The following is a 24,826-nucleotide window of genomic DNA, read 5'->3' as shown; positions in this document are numbered from 1 at the left end:
TCAATCACTAATGATTAAATGCAGAGTGGTGCATACAGAGCAAAAAGAGAAAGAAACACTCAGTGCATCATGGGAACACCCCAGCAGTCTAAGTCTATAGCAGCATAACTAAGGGATGGTTCAGGGTCACCTGATCCAGCCCTAACTATAAGCTTTAGCAAAAAGGAAAGTTTTAAGCCTAATCTTAAAGGTAGAGAGGGTGTCTGTCTCCCTGATCTGAATTGGGAGCTGGTTCCACAGGAGAGGAGCCTGAAAGCTGAAGGCTCTGCCTCCCATTCTACTCTTACAAACCCTAGGAACTACAAGTAAGCCTGCAGTCTGAGAGCGAAGCGCTCTATTGGGGTGATATGGTACTATGAGGTCCCTAAGATAAGATGGGACCTGATTATTTAAAACCTTATAAGTAAGAAGAAGAATTTTAAATTCTATTCTAGAATTAACAGGAAGCCAATGAAGAGAGGCCAATATGGGTGAGATATGCTCTCTCCTTCTAGTCCCCGTTAGTACTCTAGCTGCAGCATTTTGAATTAACTGAAGGCTTTTCAGGGAACTTTTAGGACAACCTGATAATAATGAATTACAATAGTCCAGCCTAGAGGAAATAAATGCATGAATTAGTTTTTCAGCATCACTCTGAGACAAGACCTTTCTAATTTTAGAGATATTGCGTAAATGCAAAAAAGCAGTCCTACATATTTGTTTAATATGCGCTTTGAATGACATATCCTGATCAAAAATGACTCCAAGATTTCTCACAGTATTACTAGAGGTCAGGGTAATGCCATCCAGAGTAATCATCACAACAACCCAGCATCATTGTTCATTAGTTTAAAAACAGCATGATAATGTTGTTTCTAATTTCTAAAAAAAAAAATAAAAAAAATACAGTGTGATCTACTGGTTTAAAATGGAAATTTCTGTTAATTACAACATCTTCATACCATTAAATTTACAGGTTGCTCTTTCAAGCTATTTACGTATTTTAAGTGATTTTTTTTTTTTTTTTTTTTTTTACAAAATTATTCTGGCAATCACAACTGCTGGGGGGCGGGGGGGGGGGGTTTAAACCATAAAAACAACCTGTTTTTTGTTTTACAGCATGGGGCAGAGGTTTTAGGAATTGTTTAAAAAAAAATTTCGAAGTAGCTCTATAAGCAATCTTTTCTTCAGATCTGCATGCTGATATAAGATAAGGTATGATCTTGTCATGAAATACCATAACTGTACTTTCAGATTTCACACTGGGCATTTGCTGCCCCTGAATGTTTGGAAGAAGGCTATGCCATTTACAACCCCTTTTCTGTTTGACAGCAAGGGGGGGATCTGATCTGATTCATTATGTTTATTTTAAAACCAGACAATCCTTGTCCTCCTGCTGTTGATGCAACATAGCAGAAAGGCTCATTTGAATTTATGAAACAAGCTTTTGGGGGGACGGAGGGGCTCACCATAAGACTTTAAGACACTGTGTTAAAGGTAATTCTACCACATACCTGTAAAATAAAGTCCACAATGAGTTTTCTCAGCTAATTTTAAGGCTTTACTTCCATTTCATTTGTCCCATTGACAAATTTTTTAAAACTTAAAAACAGTGTTTTTATCTTGTAACAAGTAAGCAAAAGTCACAAAATAAATAATTGTGAAGTGCCTAGGGACAATTTATGTTGTGATTTAGGACTGTATACATAAACTGAGTAGTTCATAACTTACATTTTAAAATAGCATACACTGATGATTGATTGATTGATTGATTGATTTTTATTCACCCTCTGTATAGTTGCCATGAATGAGGTAACTAGCTGTATAGACCAAATCTGTTGTGTAGACCACGCTGTGAAAGGATTTTTTTTTCTGCTGTAAAACTGGGGATGTAACACTGATGGCTACGTGGAGGAACTCGCTTTTCCAGGGAACCTAATGTGGCAAATCAAGGAACTGTAATGTTTTTCATGTGTTTACTTCAGTTATCAGCAGCGCTGGGTTGTAACAGATTACATGTAATTGGGTCTATGTAATCAGATTACAAAAATAAGTAACTATAGTCAGACCAGATTACATTGGGAAAATGTATAATCAGATTAGAGTTACATTGTTAAGATTAAATTAGCTAGAACTTTATTAATCTCTTGGAAAACTCCCTCAGGGAAATTGAGGTTCCAGCAGTATTGGGCAGTAGCACACAGGGTAAGAGCACACAAAGCATCAAAAGTAGATGTGTAGTTGGGACGTTGTGTGAAATGTAAATAAAAACAGAATACAATTTGCAAATCCTTTTCAACCTATATTCAACTGAATAGACCACAAAGACAAGATATTTAATGTTCAAACTGATAAACGTTTTTGTTTTTGTGCAAATATTTGCTCATTTTGAAATGGATGCCTGCAACACTGTTGTGTGGGCCGCTGAAGAGGAGGTACTGCTGGCCCACCACCAGAGGGCGTCCTGCCTGAAGTGCGGGCTTCAGGCACGTGAGGGCGCCGGAGCACCAGGAGTGGCAGCTGTCACTCATCAACAACGCCAGCTGTCACTCATCACCATCATCTACACCTCCATAAGAGCCGGGCAGCATCTTCACCTCACTGCCGAGAAATCGTCTACCGACAAGTAAACGTCTCATCCTTTGGTATCATACAGTGGTAACGTTTTTACTTCTGTGCTGACTGACATTGTTATGAGTTTGCAGACTCTGTTTAAGTGTGACTTCAGGATCTGTACAAGCTCCGTGTACGAGGTCTATTAGAAAAGTATCTGACCTTATTATTTTTTTCAAAAACCATATGGATTTGAATCACGTGTGATTACATCAGACATGCTTGAACCCTCTTGGGCATGCGAGAGTTTTTTCACGCCTGTCTATTACGTCATTCGCCTGTGGGCAGTCTTTGAGTGAGGAGTCGCCCACCCTCTCATCGATTTTTTTCATTGTTTAGGAATGGCTCAGAGACTGCTGCTTTGTTTGATCAAAATTTTTTCAAAACTGTAAGGCACAACTGAGTGGACACCATTCGATAAATTCAGCTGGTTTTCGGTAAAAATTTTAACGGCTGATGAGAGATTTTGGTCTGGTAGTGTTGCCGTAAGGACGGCCCACGGTGCCTGACAATGATCTGCGCTTCGAGGCGGCAGCGTCTCGCCGTTTCAAGTTGAAAACTTCCACATTTCAGGCTCTGTTGATCCAGGAAGTCGTCAGAGAACTTTCAGAAGAAGTCGGCATGAGGAGTTTATTCGGACATTCCATTGTTAACGGACATTTTGTAATGAAAGAACATGCGGGCAGAGTCGCATGTCGGGCCGGACCCGACCGCGGGGGGTCGCGACCGGAAAAACACCTCCGTTGGAAACCTTAACGGGCAAGTTGGAACATGCCCAAGCTGTTAAACAATTTCTCAGTTACTCACTTGTTGAAAGCCATCAAAAGCCGCCTGAATTTTACAAATGGTTTTCAACACGGAGGTGTTTTTCCTGTCGCGGCGCACACAGATTTGCCGAGTCGTCACGGAAACGACTCGGCGAATTTGCGCGCACGTCTTTCATTAAAAAATGTCCTTAAACAGTGGAATGTCAGCATAAAGTCCTCATGCCGGCCTCTTCTAAATCTTCTCTGTTCTCTCACGACGTCCTGGGTGAATTAAGCCTTAAATTAGGATGTTTTCAGCTCGAAACAGGCCGACGACAGGCGCCTGGAAGCGCTGCAGGACGTCCCGCTCCGTGGGACATCACATCACCGTAACGTATTTGACTGTTGATCTCAATTGTGTTGTCTGTTGCTCTGTTGTGCACATTCACAACATTAAATTGTTATATTTGGCTTATTCCATTGTCCGTTCATTTGCGCCCCCTGTTGTGGGTCCGTGTTCCTACACTTTTCACAACAGGATTTCTCGGCCAGCGTCATGGATCCCGAGGGGCGTCAACCATCGCTTGAACCGCCAATGGAAACACAGGGTGCACAGGCGTCGGCAGGAGGCGTGTTAGGAGAGCTGCAGCAAATCTTAACCGCCTTCACTGCTTGGTTGGATTTAGTAACCGAGCAGAATGTCATACTCAATCGGAGGATGGAGGCTCTCACTGCCCAGGTGGAAGCGTGCACTCCAGGCGCTGCTGCAGCACCTCCTCCAGCCGACCGAGCACTAAATACAGACATTCCAGTGTTGATTCAACGAACCTCCCCCCCCCCCCCCCCATCCCCTGAACCATACGTAAGCCCACCGGAACCGTACGGAGGTTGTGTCGAGACGTGCGCGGACTTCTTAATGCAGTGTTCGCTCGTCTTTGCACAACGTCCCGTCATGTACGCGTCAGATGCCAGCCGGGTGGCTTATGTCATCAATTTGCTTCGAGGAGAGGCACACGCCTGGGCTACGGCGCTCTGGGAGCAAAACTCAAGGCTCCTAATGACATATACTGGGTTTGTGAGGGAGTTTAAACAAGTGTTTGATCATCCCAATAGAGGCGAGACCGCTTCGACTGTGCTGCTGTCTATGAGACAGGGCCGTCGGAGTGCAGCCGAGTACGCAGTCGACTTCCGCATCGCAGCTGCGAGGTCCGGCTGGAATAACATTGCACTCCGCGCCGCCTTCGTAAACGGACTGTCTCCGGTCCTGAAGGAGCACCTGCTGGCTAAGGATGAGCCGCAGGATTTTGACGGGCTTGTCGAGCTGGTTATACGGTTAGACAACCGGTTAGAAGAACACCGTCGGGAGCAGGGCGAAGGGCATGGCCGGGCACGAGCCGTCCCTCTTCCTTCCGGGTCCGAATCGGTGCCGCCGTCTCCACGCTCCACAGTCAGAGAGCTCCGTGGAGCCACAGCTCCCCCTGCTGACGAAGCTATGGACACGAGCAGGGCCAAAGTAAAATCACATGACAGACAACGGAGGCTGGCTCACGGGGAGTGTTTTTTCTGTGGCTCTGACAAGCACATACAAAGAAACTGCCCCAAACGGTTAAACTACAACGCCTGCCCTTAAAGACTGGGTTAAGGGTGGGCCATAACATCCACGCGGGAAAAGCCCGTAGATCAGCACGCATCCCAGTGACGATCCTTTGTGGAGATCTTACCCTTCACGCCCCAGCACTGGTGGACACGGGGTCTGAAGGGAATCTGCTGGACAGCAGATGGGCCAGGGAGGTAGGGCTCCCTCTAGTGGCACTACCTTCCCCATTGAAGGTACGGGCACTAGATGGCACCCTTCTGCCATTAATCACACATCAGACACAACCAGTGACATTGGTGGTGAAAAAGAGAGCTTTAAATCAGAAGTGTCTGACTCCGTGGTATAACTCACAAACTCGTAGCTTAAAGCAGATAACCCGTAAATTGGAGAGGAAATGGCGTCTCACTAATTTAGAAGATCTTCACTTAGCCTGGAAAAAGAGTTTGTTGCTCTATAAAAAAGCCCTCCGTAAAGCTAGGACATCTTTCTACTCATCACTAATTGAAGAAAATAAGAATAACCTCAGGTTTCTTTTCAGCACTGTAGCTAGGCTGACAAAGAGTCAGAGCTCTATTGAGCTGAGTATTCCATTAACTTTAACTAGTAATGACTTCATGACTTTCTTTGCTAACAAAATTTTGACTATTAGAGAAAAAATTACTCATAACCATCCCAAAGATGTATCGTTATCTTTGGCTGCTTTCAGTGATGCCGGTATTTGGTTAGACTCTTTCTCTCCGGTTGTTCTGTCTGAGTTATTTTCATTGGTTGCTTCGTCCAAACCATCGGCATGTTTATTGGACCCCATTCCTGCCAGGCTGCTCAAGGAAGTCCTACCATTATTTAATGCTTCAATCTTAAATATGATCAATCTATCTTTGTTAGTTGGTTATGTACCACAGGCCTTTAAGGTGGCAGTAATTAAACCATTACTTAAAAAGCCATCACTTGACCCAGCTATCTTAGCTAATTATAGGCCAATTTCCAACCTTCCTTTTCTCTCAAAGATTCTTGAGAGGGTAGTTGTAAAACAGTTAACTGATCACCTGCAGAGGAATGGTCTATTTGAAGAGTTTCAGTCAGGTTTTAGAATTCATCATAGTACAGAAACAGCATTAGTGAAGGTTACAAATGATCTTCTTATGGCTTCGGACAGTGGACTTATCTCTGTGCTTGTTCTGTTGGACCTCAGTGCTGCTTTTGATACTGTTGACCATAAAATTTTATTACAGAGATTAGAGCATGTCATAGGTATTAAAGGCACTGCGCTGCGGTGGTTTGAATCATATTTGTCTACTAGATTACAGTTTGTTCATGTAAATGGGGAATCTTCTTCACAGACTAAAGTTAATTATGGAGTTCCACAAGGTTCTGTGCTAGGACCAATTTTATTCACTTTATACATGCTTCCCTTAGGCAGTATTATTAGACGGTATTGCTTAAATTTTCATTGTTACGCAGATGATACCCAGCTTTATCTATCCATGAAGCCAGAGGATACACACCAATTAGCTAAACTGCAGGATTGTCTTACAGACATAAAGACATGGATGACCTCTAATTTCCTGCTTTTAAACTCAGATAAAACTGAAGTTATTGTACTTGGCCCCACAAATCTTAGAAGCATGGTGTCTAACCAGATCGTTACTCCTGGATGGCATTTCCCTGATCTCTAGTAATACTGTGAGAAATCTTGGAGTCATTTTTGATCAGGATATGTCATTCAAAGCGCATATCAAACAAATATGTAGGACTGCCTTTTTGCATTTACGCAATATCTCTAAAATCAGAAAGGTCTTGTCTCAGAGTGATGCTGAAAAACTAATTCATGCATTTATTTCCTCTAGGCTGGACTATTGTAATTCATTATTATCAGGTTGTCCTAAAAGTTCCCTAAAAAGCCTTCAGTTGGTTCAGAATGCTGCAGCTAGAGTATTGACGGGGACTAGCAGGAGAGAGCATATCTCACCCGTGTTGGCCTCTCTTCATTGGCTTCCTGTTAATTCTAGAATAGAATTTAAAATTCTTCTTCTTACTTATAAGGTTTTGAATAATCAGGTCCCATCTTATCTTAGGGACCTCGTAGTACCATATTACCCCATTAGAGCGCTTCGTTCTCAGACTGCGGGCTTACTTGTAGTTCCTAGGGTTTGTAAGAGTAGAATGGGAGGCAGAGCCTTCAGCTTTCAGGCTCCTCTCCTGTGGAACCAGCTCCCAATTCAGATCAGGGAGACAGATACCCTCTCTACTTTTAAGATTAGGCTTAAAACTTTCCTTTTCGCTAAGGCTTATAGTTAGGGCTGGATCGGGTGACCCTGGACCATCCCTTGGTTATGCTGCTTTAGACGTAGATTGTGGGGGGGTTCCCATGATGCACTGTTTCTTTCTCTTTTTGCTCCATATGCATCACTCTGCATTTAATCATTAGTGATCGATCTCTGCCCCCCTTCACGGCATGTCTTTTTCCTGTTTTTTTCCCTCAGCCCCAACCAGTCTCAGCAGAAGACTGCCCCTCCCTGAGCCTGGTTCTGCTGGAGGTTTCTTCCTGTTAAAAGGGAGTTTTTCCTTCCCACTGTTGCCAAGTGCTTGCTCATAGGGGGTCGTTTTGACCGTTGGGGTTTTTCATAATTATTGTATGGCCTTGCCTTACAATATGGAGCGCCTTGGGGCAACTGTTTGTTGTGATTTGGCGCTATATAAGAAAAAAGTTGATTGATTGATTGATTGGTGTCTGGAAATCACAGGGAGGAGATTGTGTTTTATATAACACCTTCTACCTCCCGAGTGATTTTGGGGTTTCCACGGATATTAAAGCACAATCCCCGGATTGACTGGCCGTCTGGGGTTGTGACACAGTGGAGCGACACCTGCCACCGGGAATGTTTAGGATCCTCGGTTCCACCCGGTGTGACAGCTAATGAGGAGGTTAAAGTCCCCCCCAATCTGTCAGCGGTGCCTGAGGAGTACCATGATCTTGCTGACGTCTTCAGCAAAGATCTGGCACTCGCTCTTCCCCCACACCGTCCGTACGATTGTGCCATTGATTTGATCCCAGGCGCTGAGTACCCGTCCAGCAGGCTGTACAATCTCTCACGCCCACAGCGCGAATCAATGGAGACCTATATCCGGGACTCCTTAGCTGCTGGGTTGATCCAGAACTCCACCTCCCCGATGGGTGCAGGTTTCTTTTTTGTAGGCAAGAAAGACGGCGGACTCTGTCCATGCATAGACTACAGAGGGCTGAACGAAGTCACGGTTCGTAATCGATACCTGCTGCCTCTGTTAGATTCTGTGTTCACGCCCCTGCATGGAGCCCAAATTTTCACCAAATTGGATCTTAGAAATGCATACCACCTGGTTCGGATCCGGAAGGGAGACGAATGGAAGACGGCATTTAACACCCCGTTGGGTCACTTTGAGTACCTGGTCATGCTGTTCGGCCTCACCAATGCGCCCGCGATGTTCCAGGCATTGGTTAATGATGTCTTGCGGGACTTCCTGCACTGGTTCGTCTTCGTATACCTGGACGACATCCTCATCTTCTCCCCAGATCCTGAGACCCATGTCCAGCATGTATGTCAGGTCCTGCAGCGGTTGTTGGAGAATCGGCTGTTTGTGAAGGGCGAGAAGTGCGAGTTCCACCGCACTTCTTTGTCCTTCCTGGGGTTCATAATCTCCTCCAACTCCGTCGCACCCGATCCGGCCAAGGTTGCGGCGGTGAGGGATTGGCCCCAACCGACAAGCCGTAGGAAGCTGCAACAGTTCCTCGGCTTTGCAAATTTCTACCGGAGGTTTATTAAGGGTTATAGCCAGGTAGTTAGCCCCCTGACGGCCCTGATCTCCACTAAAGTCCCCTTCACCTGGTCGGATCGGTGCGAAGCCGCGTTTAGGGAGTTGAAACGTCGGTTCTCGTCTGCACCCGTTCTGGTGCAGCCCGATCCCAATCGCCAGTTTGTTGTTGAAGTGGATGCCTCTGACTCAGGGATAGGAGCCGTGCTGTCCCAGAGCGGAGTGTCCGACAAGATTCTCCATCTATGTGCCTATTTTTCCCGCTGGTTGACCCCGGCGGAGCGGAACTATGACGTCGGTAATCGGGAACTTCTTGCGGTGAAAGAGGCTCTTGAGGAGTGGAGACACCTGTTGGAGGGAGCTGCGGTACCATTTACGGTTTTCACGGACCATCGGAACCTGGAGTACATTCGGACCGCCAAGCGTCTGAACCCCAGGCAAGCCCGCTGGTCACTGTTCTTCGGGCGATTTGACTTCCAGATTACCTACCGTCCCAGGACTAAGAACCAGCGATCTGATGCCCTGTCCCAGGTCCATGAAGAGGAGGTCAAGGTCGAGCTGTCAGATCCACCGGAACCTATCATCCCCGAGTCCACTATCGTGGCAGCCCTCACCTGGGATGTGGAGAAGACCGTCCGGGAGGCCCTGGCACGGAACCCGGACCCGGGGACCGGCCTAAGGAACAGACTCTATGTCCCACCGGAAGCCAGAGCTGCTGTCCTGGACTTCTGTCACGGTTCCAAGCTCTCCTGTCACCCAGGGGTGCGAAGAACCGTGGCAGTGGTCAGGCAGCGCTTCTGGTGGGCGTCTATGGAAGCCGACGTCCGGGAGTATGTGCAGGCCTGCACCACCTGCACCAGGGGAAAGGCAGACCACCAACGGGCACAGGGTCTCCTCCAGCCGTTACCCGTGCCCCACCGCACCTAGTCCCACATCGGCCTGGACTTTGTCACGGGCCTCCCGCTGTCCCAGGGCATGACCACCATCCTCACGATAGTGGACCGGTTCTCCAAGGCGGCCCACTTCGTGGCCCTCCCAAAGCTCCCAACGGCCCAGGAGACTGCAGACCTCCTGGTCCACCACCTCTCATCTGGGTACCATCCCCAGACCAACGGGCAGGTAGAGCGGGCCAACCAGGAATTGGAGCAGGCCCTTCGCTGTGTGACCTCGGCGCACCCGACGGCCTGGAGCAACCATCTGGCCTGGATCGAGTACGCACACAACAGTCAAGTCTCGTCTGCCACCGGCCTCTCCCCGTTTGAGGTGTGTTTGGGGTACCAGCCCCATTGTTTCCACTTGTGGAGGGAGAGGTCGGGGTGCCCTCGGTCCAGGCCCATCTGAGGCGGTGCCATCGGGTGTGGCGCTCTGCCCGCTCTGCCCTGCTCAATGCCCGGACGAGGGCCAAGGCCCATGCAGACCGCCGGCGGTCCCCGGCTGCTGCATACCAGCCCGGGCAGGAGGTTTGGCTGTCGACTAAAGACATTCCGTTACAGGCGGACTCACAAAAACTGAAGGATCGGTACATCGGCCCCTTCCCCATCATTAAGGTCCTCAGTCCTGCCGCGGTGAAGCTGAGGCTGCCAGCTTCACTGCGGATCCATCCAGTCTTTCATGTCTCCCGGTTCAAGCCTCACCACACCTCATCCCTCTGTGCCCCTGGACCAGCGCTGCCTCCTGCCCGGATCATCGACGGGGAGCCTGCGTGGACAGTTCGCCGGCTCCTGGACGTCCATCGTAAGGGCCGGGGGTTCCAGTATCTTGTGGACTGGGAGGGTTATGGACCCGAAGAGCACTCCTGGGTGAAGAGGAGCTTCATCCTGGACCCGGCCCTCCTGGCCGACTTCTACACCCGTCACCCCGGACAAGCCTGGTCGGGTGCCAGGAGGGCGCCTGTTGTGGGGGGGGGTCCTGTTGTGTGGGCCGCTGAAGAGGAGGTACTGCTGGCCCACCACCAGAGGGCGTCCTGCCTGAAGTGTGGGCTTCAGGCACGTGAGGGCGCCGGAGCACCGGGAGTGGCAGCTGTCACTCATCAACAACGCCAGCTGTCACTCATCACCATCATCTACACCTCCATAAGAGCCGGGCAGCATCTTCACCTCACTGACGAGAAATCGTCTACCGACAAGTAAAGTCTCAGCCTTTGGTATCATACAGTGGTAACGTTTTTACTTCTGTGCTGACTGACATTGTTCTGAGTTTGCAGACTCTGTTTAAGTGTGACTTCAGGATCTGTACAAGCTCCGTGTACATTGTGATTGAGAAGTGGAGGTGCTTTCCACCTTTATGTTGAACTGTTTGCTGGGTGTTCACACACCCACCATCACCTGTCTGTTCTTCCTGCCAGCAGTACCCGATCTGACAGCCGGAGGCAGTGGCCACCTGGGGACCCAGTGTTTGGTAGCTCCAGGATTGCTTCAGGTCCGGTGGAGTGGAAGGCGTGTGGGATCCGGCTCTTTTCGGGACAGCGTCTCCTATCCTCGAGCCTGCTCACACATCACCGTAACTTATTTGACTGTTGATCTCAATTGTGTTGTCTGTTGCTCTGTTGTGCACATTCACAACATTAAATTGTTATATTTTTGGCTTATTCCATTGTCCGTTCATTTGCGCCCCCTGTTGTGGGTCCGTGTTCCTACACTTTTCACCTCACAACACGTTTCAAAAAACCTGGGACAGTGGTATGTTTACCACTGTGTTACATCACCTTTCCTTCTAACAACACTCAATAAGTGTTTGGGAACGGAGGACACTAATTGTTGAAGCTTTGTAGGTGGAATTCTTTCCCATTCTTGCTTGATGTACAACTTCAGTTGTTCAACATTCCGGGGTCTCCATTGTCATATTTGCGCTTCATAATGTGCTACACATTTTCAATGGGCGACAACTCTGGACTACAGGCTTTTTTAAAATGACAGATATTTGCCCGAGTTAGACTGTCATTGTGGGCGACTGGTCATGGAAGTCGGGCCTCTGAAAATGCATACCGCCCTCCAAAAGCATATTATTGTAATATTATTTATGTCACAGATGGGGAGGAATATTATCTGTACTGTAAGATCTGTTATGGATATAACAGGGGAGGTGATGGTCTAGTGGTTAAACTTTGGGCTTGAGACCAGAGGAGCCCTTGGTTCAAATCCCAGCCTGACCAGAAAATCACTAAGGGCCCTTGGGCAAGGTCCTTAATCCCCTAGTTGCTGTCAGTGTGTAGTGAGTACCTTGTGTGGCAGCACCCTGACATCAGGGTGAATGTGAGGCATTATTGTAAAGTACTTTGAGCGTCTGTTGCAGATGGAAAAGCGCCATATAAATGCAGTCCATTTACCATTTAACAGCCTGTCCAGATCTGCTGCGCCGTGCACTGTCTGACACATTGACCCACAGTGTACACAGTGGTTTCATTTTTTTGCACTGTGTTCACATCCCCTGTACATGGATGGCTGCGTGCCACATCAACATTTCCTTTGCAACTCTGGGGGGGGAACAGTGGAGGTGGACATTATAAGTGTATAAGTGGCATGTGCAGGTCATGCCTGCAGGCTTTGCCATGCCCGAGGTTCCCTCATACGCACCCAAATCATTTCGGACCACCTTCAGAATATGTAAATTGTGGTCAGATGGTGCTTAGACCGCCGTTGGATAGGTGTCCCACCTAGACGGCACCCGGAGTGCTTTGAACATGTGCAACACACTCGGGACAGCAGGCAGACTCGGACCAACTGTGTGGACTTTGGCAGAATGCTGTCAGAACGTTGTGGAACTGAAACCCAACACTTTTCGGATGTGGGCTGATTCATCTGACGCTATTCTGCCTCATTCTGGCTATGTGTGACGGATATTAGAATTAGCCCGAGTAGCAGTGTTGCGGTTTTACATGGGCTTCCCAGAGCACGTGATGATGCTCCACCTGCATGCCGCATGGTTTTGGCTCACGATTCAGTGGAGATATATATTCCAGAGAAGATGGAGGACTGGCGTTACGGTCGCAGGATGGATGCACTGTCATCTTTTACATTATTCATAAACCACACTCATGTTCCCGCAGGGTTTCTCTCTCTCTCTCTCTCTGGACTTGGCCAATAGTGTGTGTGTGGTGTGTGTGTGTGTGTGTGTGTGTGTGTGTGTGTGTGTGTGTGTGTGTGTGTGTGTGTGTGTGTGTGTGTGTGTGTGTGTTGTGTGTGTGTGTGTGTGTGTGTGTGTGTGTGTGTGTGTGTGAGTAGGATGGCGGTATAGGGTCAGTGTGAGGTCTCTTCATTTTCCTCCTTCTCCAGATCATAAAAGCATCAATGGGACTCAAGAACATTGTGAAAATTGGGCTATAACTCAGTCTGCAAGGGGAAGAATATATGTACACTCCTCTGTGTCTTTTATTCACCACCAAATAGAAACAATTGAGAAAATAATTTCTTTCATATTAACTGTGAAAGTCACCATGTGAAAAATGATCTTGGCATTCTTGGTTTTTACAGTACAGATTTTTTTCTCTCTATTTGCTCGTTGTTGGTTTTTCCTCCACTTGTTTCTATGTCCCTTGCAAATTCAATTTCACAGTTAGTGCGCCTCTCTCTCTCTCTCTCTCTTTCAAGTGGACTCCAGATTGTGGCACAGGCAAACAAAGAGTGACAAAATAGAATGGCGAGAAGCGGTCTGCCGGTCACAAAGCCTCAAACATCATCATGTTTATGTGAGGAGACCTGTTTTTATCATTCCAGACGAAAGGCTGAATCATGGAAGGCACAACCAGGACGCTCAGCCTCAAAGTAGGAGCCACATTCTGTTACTCTTTCCTTGTAAAAAATAATTAACCATTTTAGGAGTACAGGTGGTTTGAATAATCTTGGACCTCCCTATGCTACTCGTACACAAAATGGAGCACAAAGCTTCCACAAACATCAGGATCCTGCAAGTTATAATTATTTTGTATTATGTTTTATGAATTTGCGTGTGGTGAAAGTGTCGAACTTGCAAAATGTTCACTTATCTCAACAGTGGCATTTATGTGTCTAGGTCCTCAGCCTTTGAGAGACAACTGGGAAACACGTATGGAGTCATGAGGTTGCTCAGAGATGTTAGGTGATGTCAATATCTTTGCAGGAAAATTAAGGTCTAGGCCCATGGTGCTTCTTGTCTTACTGTATGGTTGTGAGACTTGGATGCTAACCAGTGGCCTCAGGCATCAAATGGATGTCTTTGGTACCAGGTATCTTCAGAGCATATTCGGTATCGCTGGAATCACTTTTTGTCAAATGACCTGTTACTTGAGAAGGCTAAGATGAGGAGAATCACTTGCATTATGTGAGAACATCACCTACGACATTTTGGACGTGCCGTTTTTTTCTCTGGGTGTGTTCCAGCATGCAGGTGACTCAGTGTTGAGGATCCCAGCAGCTGGAGGTTCCAAGGGAATGCCCACATTTCAAGTGACTAATTTCAAGACATGGTGTTGCACCTGCTGTCTGTTTGGGTGGTTGCCATCCAGGACACAGGGTCGTTCTGCAATATGGTGGGTGCAGAAATGCATGACACCAACACGTGCTCCAAAATCAGTAGTTTAATAATGTCAAATATAGGTGAGGGGAAAATTCAGAACAGAAAAAGCAGAACTTATGTAAACAGCCAACTCTGGATTTTACTATTGTTTACATTTTTATGCTACTTTTCTTCCTCCCCAGAATGTTGGGCTGTTAACCAAAGATGGAGGGTTGATGATAAACCATAGCACCCTCCAGACTCATGTTATTATAAAATTAAGATGCATAACAAGCTGTGCTTGATACAAAAACATATTGCAAGCACTGAACAAAATCAGAGTGAACAGTTTTTATCTTACCTGTAAATATTCTGCAGTTCACTGTGCTGCAGACTATGTACTTTCATTCATTCAGGAATTTGCATGCAAGGTCCCTCTCAAAGGCCCACTGAAACACCTGCAGCCCAGTCTCACACTTTTTATTTTCATGCTCCTGTACACCTCCACCTCATGACTCATACTTTTTTATGCTCAGGTCATGAAATGAGTCACATTTTTGTGATTTTTTTTTATTATTATTATTATTTTGCTATTTCTAACCCTACCACTTCCATTAACCCTAACCATAACCCCCACAGACCCCCACCCCGGCATCACCCTGCATTTTGTGACACCATCAAGGGCGTAGGTTTGGTCTCAGCTTTGGTAGGGACAATACCACACACCCCACCCCGCCCCCCCTGCTCACCACCATCACCCCCTAACCCACTCATACCATTAGATGTACAAGTACAGCATAATACATAACATATGATGACATAATGCTGAATAATTTAACACTTTATTTACAATATTAAGTGTGTAGGCAAACAAACAAATAGCTTAAATAACAAAATTGCACCCAAAATCACGAATCTATTCTATAGGCCTACACCTGAGAGAACAAGACAACAAAAAAAAATACTTGTGGAGCTAACAAAAAAAAGAAAAAAAAGTTTTTGCAAACAAGATGTATAATCTATTCTCTTCATCAATAACGCAGTTGTAGGTATCTGGCAACCTAATTTGCCAAAAAAAAAAGGGATTTCCAATGATATATATGGTGTATTACAGTAAACGTAAGCCTGTGACGTCATAACACAGAGGAAAAAACACGGACGTTTCACACTAGTGCGCCGCTGATTCTCATTACCGTAAGTTCTCATGTAAGCCCTCACTCTGAAAAATTTCAACACTGACAGCAAGCCAAGAACCCGTGCTATCCAACAGTATGCTATATGTTGCATATATTACAGTAAAGTGCGTTCGGTGACTTTTGAAACGAGGGAAAAGTATGAAAAAGAGCGCAAAAGTCACAGAAAAGTACATAGACAGACAGCAAACATAAATGTAGTATTTTTTGAGGAAAAGGCAGGATGTTAGTGTAATTTGTGAAGGTGTGTGTGCGTGTTTGTGTGGGTGTGCAGTTTATTTTAAGTGTGGCGCACAGCATTGTTCGCAACCCCCCCCCCCCGCCCTTCTTGTTTTTCTGCACCGGAGCAGTGTTGCCAGATATGAAATATGAAACTATCGTACCAAAACCTCAAATTATCGTATTTTGGGAGAAATTATCGTACACAAACAAAACGCATACAACGTAGCTATTTTAGCGGGTTTTTTTTTTAATTTACAAAGAATTTTATGTCACATTTTTAAACAGTAATTATATTAATGGGGAAACTATGGCACAAAAAGAACGCAATGCACAAGCAAATGCACTACCAGACTGTGAAGTAACACAACATGTGTTAATTACCAGACTAGAAAGAGTTGAATTCAACCTCGAGGTCGCTGTCGTCATCCGATGCCATGGCCACTTGTGCAGATTTTGTTGAACACAGAAAAATGTTGACACCTCCATAAGGAACTTGAACTTTTTTTTTATTTTTCTTGTATATCTCTTTGCTCTTGTGTTTTGTTCGTTGTTATTGCATTTGTTGAAATACAGTTTCGAAAAAAAAAAAAGATGTTGGTTGGGGAATCTTCCTGTCCTGTCCTGCAGAGATTGGATGGGAACTCATTACTTTGTATGGGGAGGGGGCGGGCTTTCAAATGACTGCCCAAAGCCAGCAGCAGCCCTGTGTGTGTTGTGTCTTTGATGCCACCTGAGTGCAACGCCTGCAAAATGATTCTTGGGTGTCAGAGAGAGATGCGTGTTTGGGCAACCAACTGAAATTATCGTACATATTGGGTTTTTTCCCATTATAGATCGTACATCGTACAGATGGCAAAACTATCGTACAAATACGATAATTATCGTACATCTGGCAACACTGCACCGGAGCCACCCATCCTCTGCGCTCCGGGACCTCCCACTTTACAAATGAAGCACTGCCTGCCACGAGATGCGCTTTGTTTACGTCCATGTGAGAAGAACGTGAGCCAATGAAATTGCAACATGGTAACCCTGTCACTCTGGCACGTCGAAAACACAAAACGTGATGACTAAAATTATAGTATCGAGTTCGCAAAAAAATAGTGAATGATTTTGTTATATAAAAAAAAATGCTAAATATTGGTAGGGACTATTTTGCCATCCCAAAATATTGGTTGTGACTTGTCCCTATGGTCCATATGCAAACCTACGCCCCTGGACACCATCACAAAATAAATTCATGATACCATCACAACAAATGTGGCGGTTTTTGTGACGGTATCACAAACATATAGATAAATTACATTTCGTGATACCATCACAAAATGTCATGAGATGGGGTTGTTACGTGCATGGCACATGCATGGTTCTCGTTGTAAATTCTCCCTGCAGTGTAGTTTAAATTTTATTTATGCTTCTTTCTTTTTACTCTGTTAATTTACTAAGTTGTATCTTATCACTGTGAAGAGTAAAGGTCCAGTAAGGTTTATGAGGGTTCAGATTGCTTCAGTTAATAAAGCTGTCTTACCTTTATCCCTAAGCTGATAACGTTTCTTATATACCTCCTAGATATTAAAGGTTAACGAATAAATTAAGGATATTTTAGAATAGATTCAATGCTGTGAAGTGTTTTGTTTCTCTTGCCATGAGATTATTGTCTGTGAGTTCTGTGAGTTATTACTGTAGATATAACCCTGCCTTCCCAGGAAGCTTTAGAGCTCCTCAGACCGGACTTCATCAGTCGATCCCAGGAGCGGTTGAGGAGGCTGGAGCAGTGTGTCAAGAGAAGGAAAAGCTCTGCAGGACTTCAACCCAGATCTGGTCCAGGGCCTCAGGGAAGATCGAGGCAAACCAAAGACGAACTGCACCACACCAGATCCAATCAGCAGTAGGTGGATAGAAATGTAGTGTTACAATGTTTCCTTTGTTTTTTGTAAGCACTTCAGTCATACTTTTACTGTTCACTTTCCAATGACAAAGCAGAATTTTTCATCCCACAAATACTCTTGTAATAAACAATATTCTGTTGACTTTTTTTTTAACCAGTAAACTGACAAAGAATGTTGCATATTCATCTCACTGTCTCTGGTGGCATCTATCCAACTTTGCTCTCTGCTGGCCATTATCTGGTATTGCAGATCAGTTCAAGCATTTTCCTTTAAACCTGCTTGTATTGAAAACACAAAGATTTGGACAAAAGGTAGTGATGGCCATATTAATGGCACAGAAAGCAATGTATCGCAACATGGCTGAATATATTCTGACATATTTAAATAACTTGGTGAATAAATTAGCAGCTGTAGTGAAGAAAACAAACCAGACCCTATTTTTGGCTGTTTTCTTCTTCTTTTCAACTCCTGTCATCAGAGCTTTCAGTATGTGCTTAATTCCGCAATTGCAAGTGCTGCAGCTCATGTGTTGTCAATTGCTCCATTTACACCAGGCATAAAATGTGTTTCATATCCAGATTATATCTAAATAGAAATTTATCTGGCATTGAAATGTGTCTTAGTGAGCAGCATTAAATCCAATCACTCTCTCCAGCTCATGCAGATGAGATCAAAAGATAATGCTGATTTGTGTATTCGTACTATGTAATGTTGCCTTAAAAGTCTAAAAGTCTAAAAATCTGTTTTTAGAAGAATTTATGCTTCAGTAGAGCAGAATTTTATACATTAATATCATATGTGATGGCAAGCTACAGCAATTGCCATAGCACAGTAAAAAAGCCAGTTATCTGTTGCCAATAGCTCTCCACAATTTCTCTTATACTCACTGGGCTGGTAAGCATTGAAAGCCGAGATAGGCATGTCCCAACTTGTCCCCTGGCACTCCGAAACGGAGGTGTTCCTTTGTCTCGCTCGATCAGCGAATCGGTCGTGACGCGCGAAGCCTCTGTGCGGCTATCCACGACAAAATCTCTTGTTAAAAGTGAAATCTGCCGGAAAATGGCTGATGTGTGATAACCAGAGAAATTGCTCACGGACGGTCCCGGCTCCACACAGCCATCCGTTTAGAAATGATGTGGTGTTTTCTGCCTTTCGATGGCGGCTCGCCATTGTGGGCCGTCCTTAAAGCTGTATTAACACTCCCTTATTCTCTGTGAAGCCGTAAATTTTCACCGAAAGCCAGATAAATTTTTTGAATGGTTCCAGCTGCCTGTCTCTAACAGTTTCTGAAAAAATTCTGATGGAAAAAAAGCCCAAATCATTCCGCCATTTCCTCGCAATGAAACAACGACAAGAGGGGTGGACCACTCCTCACTCAAAGCCTGCTCACAGGTGAATGACGCAACCGACAGGCGTGGAAAAACTCACGCATGCGCACGAAGGTTCAAGCTTGGCTGACGTAAAAACATATGAATCAAATCCATATAGTTTTTGAAAAAAATAAAAAGGTACGATACTTTTGGACAGACCTCGTATGTCCAGATTTTGCTGCTGTTGTAATTCCGTTACCATAGAATTGCCCAATAGCCAATAAATCCTATTGAGGTTTAAAATCTCGCAAAACTTCTAAGAGTTCTCCGATCTGCAAGATGTCATTAAACATGAGAAATGCATTGAGACGTTCTGATCAGGCTGCACTTTAACCGCTGCACACGGACAACAGCATAAACATTACAACATCAAAACTCTTTGTATATTGGCCTAAAACTTTAGTGAATATATTCTCTGGGTTTACAGACATTACTATGTGGTTTGTTTTATGTAAACATGCGAGAAGCTCAGGTGTTTCTCCGTTATTTTCAAAGGGAATTGCTGCGATCACTCCTGCTCATATCGTTCTGGGGGAATGCGAAGTTGCTCTTTAACGCCCTGCTTATTGTCCTTTACAACACTGTTTGTCCAGTTGGTTCGAGAGAAATATATATAAGATGTCTGAATTTCGGTTTGCATTTATTAAATTCCATGCAGGTTAAACGTAGCAGACACAGAATATTGTTTAGCAAGGTTTCAGGGTCTCATGCATGATGCAGTCTCTTATTAAAGTGATGAAAGCATAAAAGTTACATTTTTGGTAGTATAATGTTCATTTGCAGTTGTCATTATGTGGTTCTTCTCTATGTTGTTTAGACTGCCGCAACTCTCTGGTGCGCAAGGGATTATGGGATATCTCAATAGATGCGAATGATTAACAAAAGTGTGCATACTGTCTGATATGTCTTGCAAACAAACGAAAACATTATCGCTTTTTTAGAACTGTTTAAGCTTGATTTGGGTAGGATGTTATGAAATCAGATGGTTAGCAAATCTGAGAGCATTACCATTTTGAATATGTTTGTTGTTTCTGCTTGGTTGATCTTTCTTACATGGCAACCTGCATCACCTCCAGGAAAGTAATAGCAAAGAATGAAGCAAATAACACAAAGTGAGGACTAGCTGACCGCACCGCATGTAACACTGACATAAGAATGCACTCTAGCAAAGACACACATTACCACATTTTGCGGCGGAGTGCAAATCAGGGATCCCTGCAGTTGGCTTTACCTCTATTCAGGGAATTAATTCTGTGGGTTTCACTGATGCAGTACACTTTTTTATAGAAATCAACCCAACTAGTGGCTAACTTTTTCAGACGTTTTTGAAATACAGTGCATCCGGAAAGTATTCATAGGGCTTTACCTTTTTCACATTTTGTTATTTATAGCCTTATTCAAAATGGGATGAAATTCAGTTTTTTTTTTTCCTCATAATTTTATGCACAATACCCCATAATGACAAAGTGTAAAATGTTTTTTGTTTTTTTTTTTTTTTTTCTAGATTTTTGAAAATCTATGAAAATAAAAAACTACGAAATCACATGTACATAAGTATTCACAGCATTTGCCATGAAGCTCAAAATTCAGCTCAGGTGCATCCTGTTACCACTGATCATCCACGTTTCCACAGCTTAATTTGAGTCCACCTGGGGTAAATTCAGTTGATTGGACATGATTTTGAAAGGCACACACTTGTCTACACATAAAGTCCCACAGTTGACAGTGAGTGCATTTCAGAGCACAAACCAACATGAAGTCAAATGAATTGTCTGTAGACCTCCAAGACAGGATTGTCTCGAGGCACAAATCTGGGGAAGGGTACAGAAACATTTCTGCTGCTTTGAAGGTCCCAATGAGCACAGTGGCCTCCATCATCTGTAAATGGAAGAAGTTCGGATCCATGACAGGACTCTTCCTAAAGGTGGACGTCTGTCTAAACTGAGCGATCGGGGGAGAAGGACCTTAGTCAGGGGGGTGACCAAGAACCTGATGGTCACTCTGTCAGAGCTCCAGCATTCTTCTGTGAAGATAGGAGAACCTTACAGAAGGACAGCCATCTCTGCAGCAATCCACCAATCAGGCCTGTGTGGTAGAGTGAGTGGCCAGACGGAAGCCACTCCTTAGTAAAAGGCACATGGCAGTCTGTCTGGAGTTTGCCAAAAGATACCTGTTTTCATGGTACTGAAGGACCATGAAAAAAAAATTCTGTGGTCTGATGAGACAAAGAATCAACTCTTTGGCTTGAATGTCAGGTGTCATGTTTGGAGGAAACCAGGCACCATCCCTACAGTGAAGCATGGTGATGGCAGCATCATGCTGTGGGAATGTTTTTCAGTGGCAGGGACTGGGAGACTAGTCAGGATTGAGGGAAAGATGAATGCAGCAATGTACAGAAACATCCTGAAAACCTGCTCCAGAGCGCTCTTACCTCTGACTGGAGTAACGGTTCATCTGTCAGCAGGACAATAACCCTAAGAACACAGCCAAGATATCAGGGGAGTGGCTTCAGGAGAACTCTGAATGTCCTTGAGTGGCCCAGCCAGAGTCCAGATCTGAATCCGATTGAACATCTCTGGAGAGATCTGAAAATGCCTGTGCACCGACGCTCCCCATCCAACCTGATGGAGCTTGAGAGGTGTTGCAAAGAGGAATGGGCAAAACTGCCCAAAGATAGGTGCACCAAGTTTGTGACATTTGAATATAATGCCATAAGCTTGGTGCACCTATCTTGAGAAGATTTGAGGCTGTAACTGCTGCCAAAGGTGCATCAAGAAATTATTGAGCAGAGGGTTTGAATACTTATCTACATGTGATTTTTTTCTTCTTTTTTTTTTAGTTTTTATTTTTAATAAATTTGCAAAAATTTGAAAAAAAAAACTTCATGTTGTCATTATGGGGTGTAGTGAGTACAATTTTGAGGGGGAAAATGAATTTACTCCATTTTGGTATAAGGTTGTAACATAACAAGTGGTGGAAAAAGTGCTGTGAATACTTTCCGGATGGACTGTATGCATTCAAAGCCTCCTGTTATGTTTTTATGCAAAGGAAATGTTTCTGTTACAAACCCTGACACAGAAGCTGGCAGGCTACAAAGGAAACATGACAGCTGAGCATAATATCTAAGATATTGTGTATTGCTTTTAAAATTCATTTCAAATTGTAAACCTTGGAGAGGACAAAGCAAATCAAGTAAACAAAATAATTTAACCAAATGCTTTCCTAAACCTGAGTTACTCTGAGTATTGAAGTCTTATGGTGTGCACTCAGGAATGGATGAGTTGGAATTACTTACAAAAAGACCCATGTAAATTGTTATCTTTTTTGTATAACTGAGCAGTGCATTTTTTTTTTTTTTTTTTTTTTAGAGTGCATGTACCTAGAAAATGAACATTTTTCAAATACCTGTTGAATATTCAAAGTGTTTTTCATTCTCCTAAAGCTACCTCAAATGAGGAATAAACCAGGGTATCAACTTTTACTTTTAAAATTGCCAGATCTGGAGTGTTCATTTTAAATATCAGGAATAATTTGTCCCAAGTTCTGCCCATCAAATAACACACTGTCATGGCAACAACAACAGATCAAGAAAGAAGCCAAGAATGAGAGCTGATAATAAATCTCTCAAATCAAATCACAGCAACAAATATCTCTGTATTGGCCATATTTCTTGATTTAATTTCAATGACAGAATCATTCTGTTTGCGGAGAACTGACGGTATACTCCAAGAGGCACGGTCCCATTATGAAGTTTTGCCTTTTCCTGTCTTTTCACAGGCCTGCAGTAAGGGTCACTGCTGAGACGTAGTGCTGGAAGACTCGCTGCAGATTCTCAATCTTAGACGAAGGCATCCTGACAGTTTAGAACACTAATGTGGTGTGAAGGAGGTTCTTCCATTACAGTTGCATCCTGGACTACGGTACTGCCTGCAGGTTTCACGTTCCAGAATTATTTTATGTGGAGGAGCTGGTTTCACCAGAGCTACCAGAACCTTTACAACAAAGTCCATAATTCTCATCCACAATCACAATGAGAGTCTCACACTCCCAACTGGGCTTGAACTCTATGAATCCTGCTGTTCTAACGCCAAAGACGTTTGGACAAGGCACCGCACCAGCTAATGGACTTGTAATGAGCGATGCTGGAAAGAGGACTGCACAACCTTTGAAACCCAGCAGGAGCTACACCAAAGCTGGCTCCTTAAGCCACCAGATTGCACAGCCTTGCTATCGATCTTGCATCCATATTGTGTTGTCCCTGAAGTACATGAGTTCGGTTGTTTTTGGACAAGTCACTCACAATTTCACTCAAGGAACTCGCGGGAAGACGAGCCATTCGGCCCATTCTGTAACATCCACTTTGTCCTTTGCCTTGGCGTTTCATCTAGGCGAAACGTTCTACTGGTAACAAACCAGCCAAAACAGATGTTGCCATGTTGGACGGTGACAAATACAGTCAATCGGCATCCTCAGGTCAAAGCAGAGGCTATCTGTCAAAGCAACGGGACCGCAAGGTCGATCCAGTAGGATCCATTCATGGTGTAAACAGCAAGGCCGACGATTCAGAAACACAGCGCCACAGTGCCACTTTGGGATTATTGTCATTCAGAGCGCCAAGGCCCTCAAACACAAAAGCTGTAAAGCAGAAGGGGAATGCAGATGAAGCTGCCTTCACTACTCTGAGCAATTTCAGGCACAGACGGCACAGTTTCAACGTTGGCCCAGGTATGATTTTCATCAGCTTGCTTCAGAAGAAAAAATATGAAGTAGCCCGAATGGATTTGTCTATCCTTTCAGGGGCTCATATTTTGAAAATCCAAAGAGCAAGTTGAAGGTGATTCCAGGGTCTTAGAGGGGAGGAAGTTGACTTTTTAACTCTAGATTCATTCATCATACATTGTTAATGAACCAACCCAGGTTCTTCCACTGTATATTCTAGCATTCACTGTTTAAGATAAATTGAAAGCAGTCGTTTAAGTTTTAAAAGATGGTCACAAGTATAGTAACTTCAAGAAAATAGCAGGTGTTAGACCTTCTAAACATACAGTAGAAAGAGAGAGCGAGACTGTGTGTGTGTGTGTGTGTGTGTGTGTGTGTGTGTGTGTGTGTGTGTGTGTGTGTGTGTGTGTGTGTGTGTGTGTGTGTTGTGTGTGTGTGTGTGGTGTGTGTGTGGTGTGTGTGTGTGTGTGTGTGTGTGGTCCACAGCCCATATGTGGGTAAAGCGGCAGAGCATGGGTGAAACCGTGTATGACCTGGGAAGAACAAATGAAGCTTGAACACAAACAGCCAAAACTAAAAGGCTAACTTTGATTTGAGTCTTTATTACATCATATTTTGCGTGTTTAAGCCTTGGTTCTCATAATGGTTTTTCTTTGGCGTAGGCATTAAAAATTATGGCCTGCTTCTTTCCTCAGTAATTGTGGATTAAGTGGACATAACATCCTGACTGATGCTACAAATGCTAACTCCATTAACACCTTACTGACAAGCTAAGCTAACAGGCTAACTTCAGTTCAGGTCACGTGTTTATTACATGATTTTTGGAGGTTGAGTGGTGGTTCTCAGAATGGTTTTTCTTTGGTGTAGGCATTAAAAATTATGGCCTGCTTCTTTCCACAGTAACTGTAGATTAACTGGACAACATCCTGACTGATGCTACAAATGCTAACACCATTAACACCTTACTGACAACCTAAGCTAACAGGCTAACTTTAGTTCAGGAGTTCATTACATCATATTTGGGGGTCTGAGTGGTAGCTTTTATAACAGTCTTGCTTTGGTGTGGGCATTAAATATTATGACCCGATTATTTCAATCAATTAATCAATTTCAATCAATCATTTTATTTATATAGCGCCAAATCACAACAAACAGTTGCCCCAAGCGCTTTATATTGTAAGGCAAGGCCATACAATAATTACTTAAAAACCCCAACGGTCAAACGACCCCCTGTGAGAAG

At 44.3% G+C, this 24,826-nt stretch overlaps 2 protein-coding genes across 2 annotated transcripts in view; both read left to right on the top strand.

Annotated features, from left to right (window-relative positions):
• The window catches only part of LOC117522935, a 36,692-nt gene extending 19,192 nt beyond the window's left edge, over positions 1-17,500 (top strand). Inside the window, exons 3-4 of the mRNA XM_034184357.1 lie at positions 13,311-13,484; positions 17,295-17,500. Of these exons, the coding sequence (XP_034040248.1) occupies positions 13,311-13,484; positions 17,295-17,500 (380 nt within the window). The remainder of the gene's footprint in view (positions 1-13,310; positions 13,485-17,294) is intronic.
• A 5,786-nt stretch (positions 17,501-23,286) lies between these two features.
• LOC117523959 (Alstrom syndrome protein 1-like) overlaps positions 23,287-24,826 on the top strand; it is a 47,426-nt gene continuing 45,886 nt past the window's right edge. The window contains exon 1 of the mRNA XM_034185641.1: positions 23,287-23,592. Within this exon, the coding sequence (XP_034041532.1) occupies positions 23,301-23,592 (292 nt within the window). The 5' untranslated portion in view covers positions 23,287-23,300. The remainder of the gene's footprint in view (positions 23,593-24,826) is intronic.

This window comes from Thalassophryne amazonica, chromosome 13 (genome assembly GCF_902500255.1).
Source record: "Thalassophryne amazonica chromosome 13, fThaAma1.1, whole genome shotgun sequence".
Classification (NCBI taxonomy): domain Eukaryota; kingdom Metazoa; phylum Chordata; class Actinopteri; order Batrachoidiformes; family Batrachoididae; genus Thalassophryne; species Thalassophryne amazonica.
The sequence above is the reverse complement of the archived record's forward strand: the minus strand, read 5'-3'. Positions and strand labels throughout refer to the sequence as shown.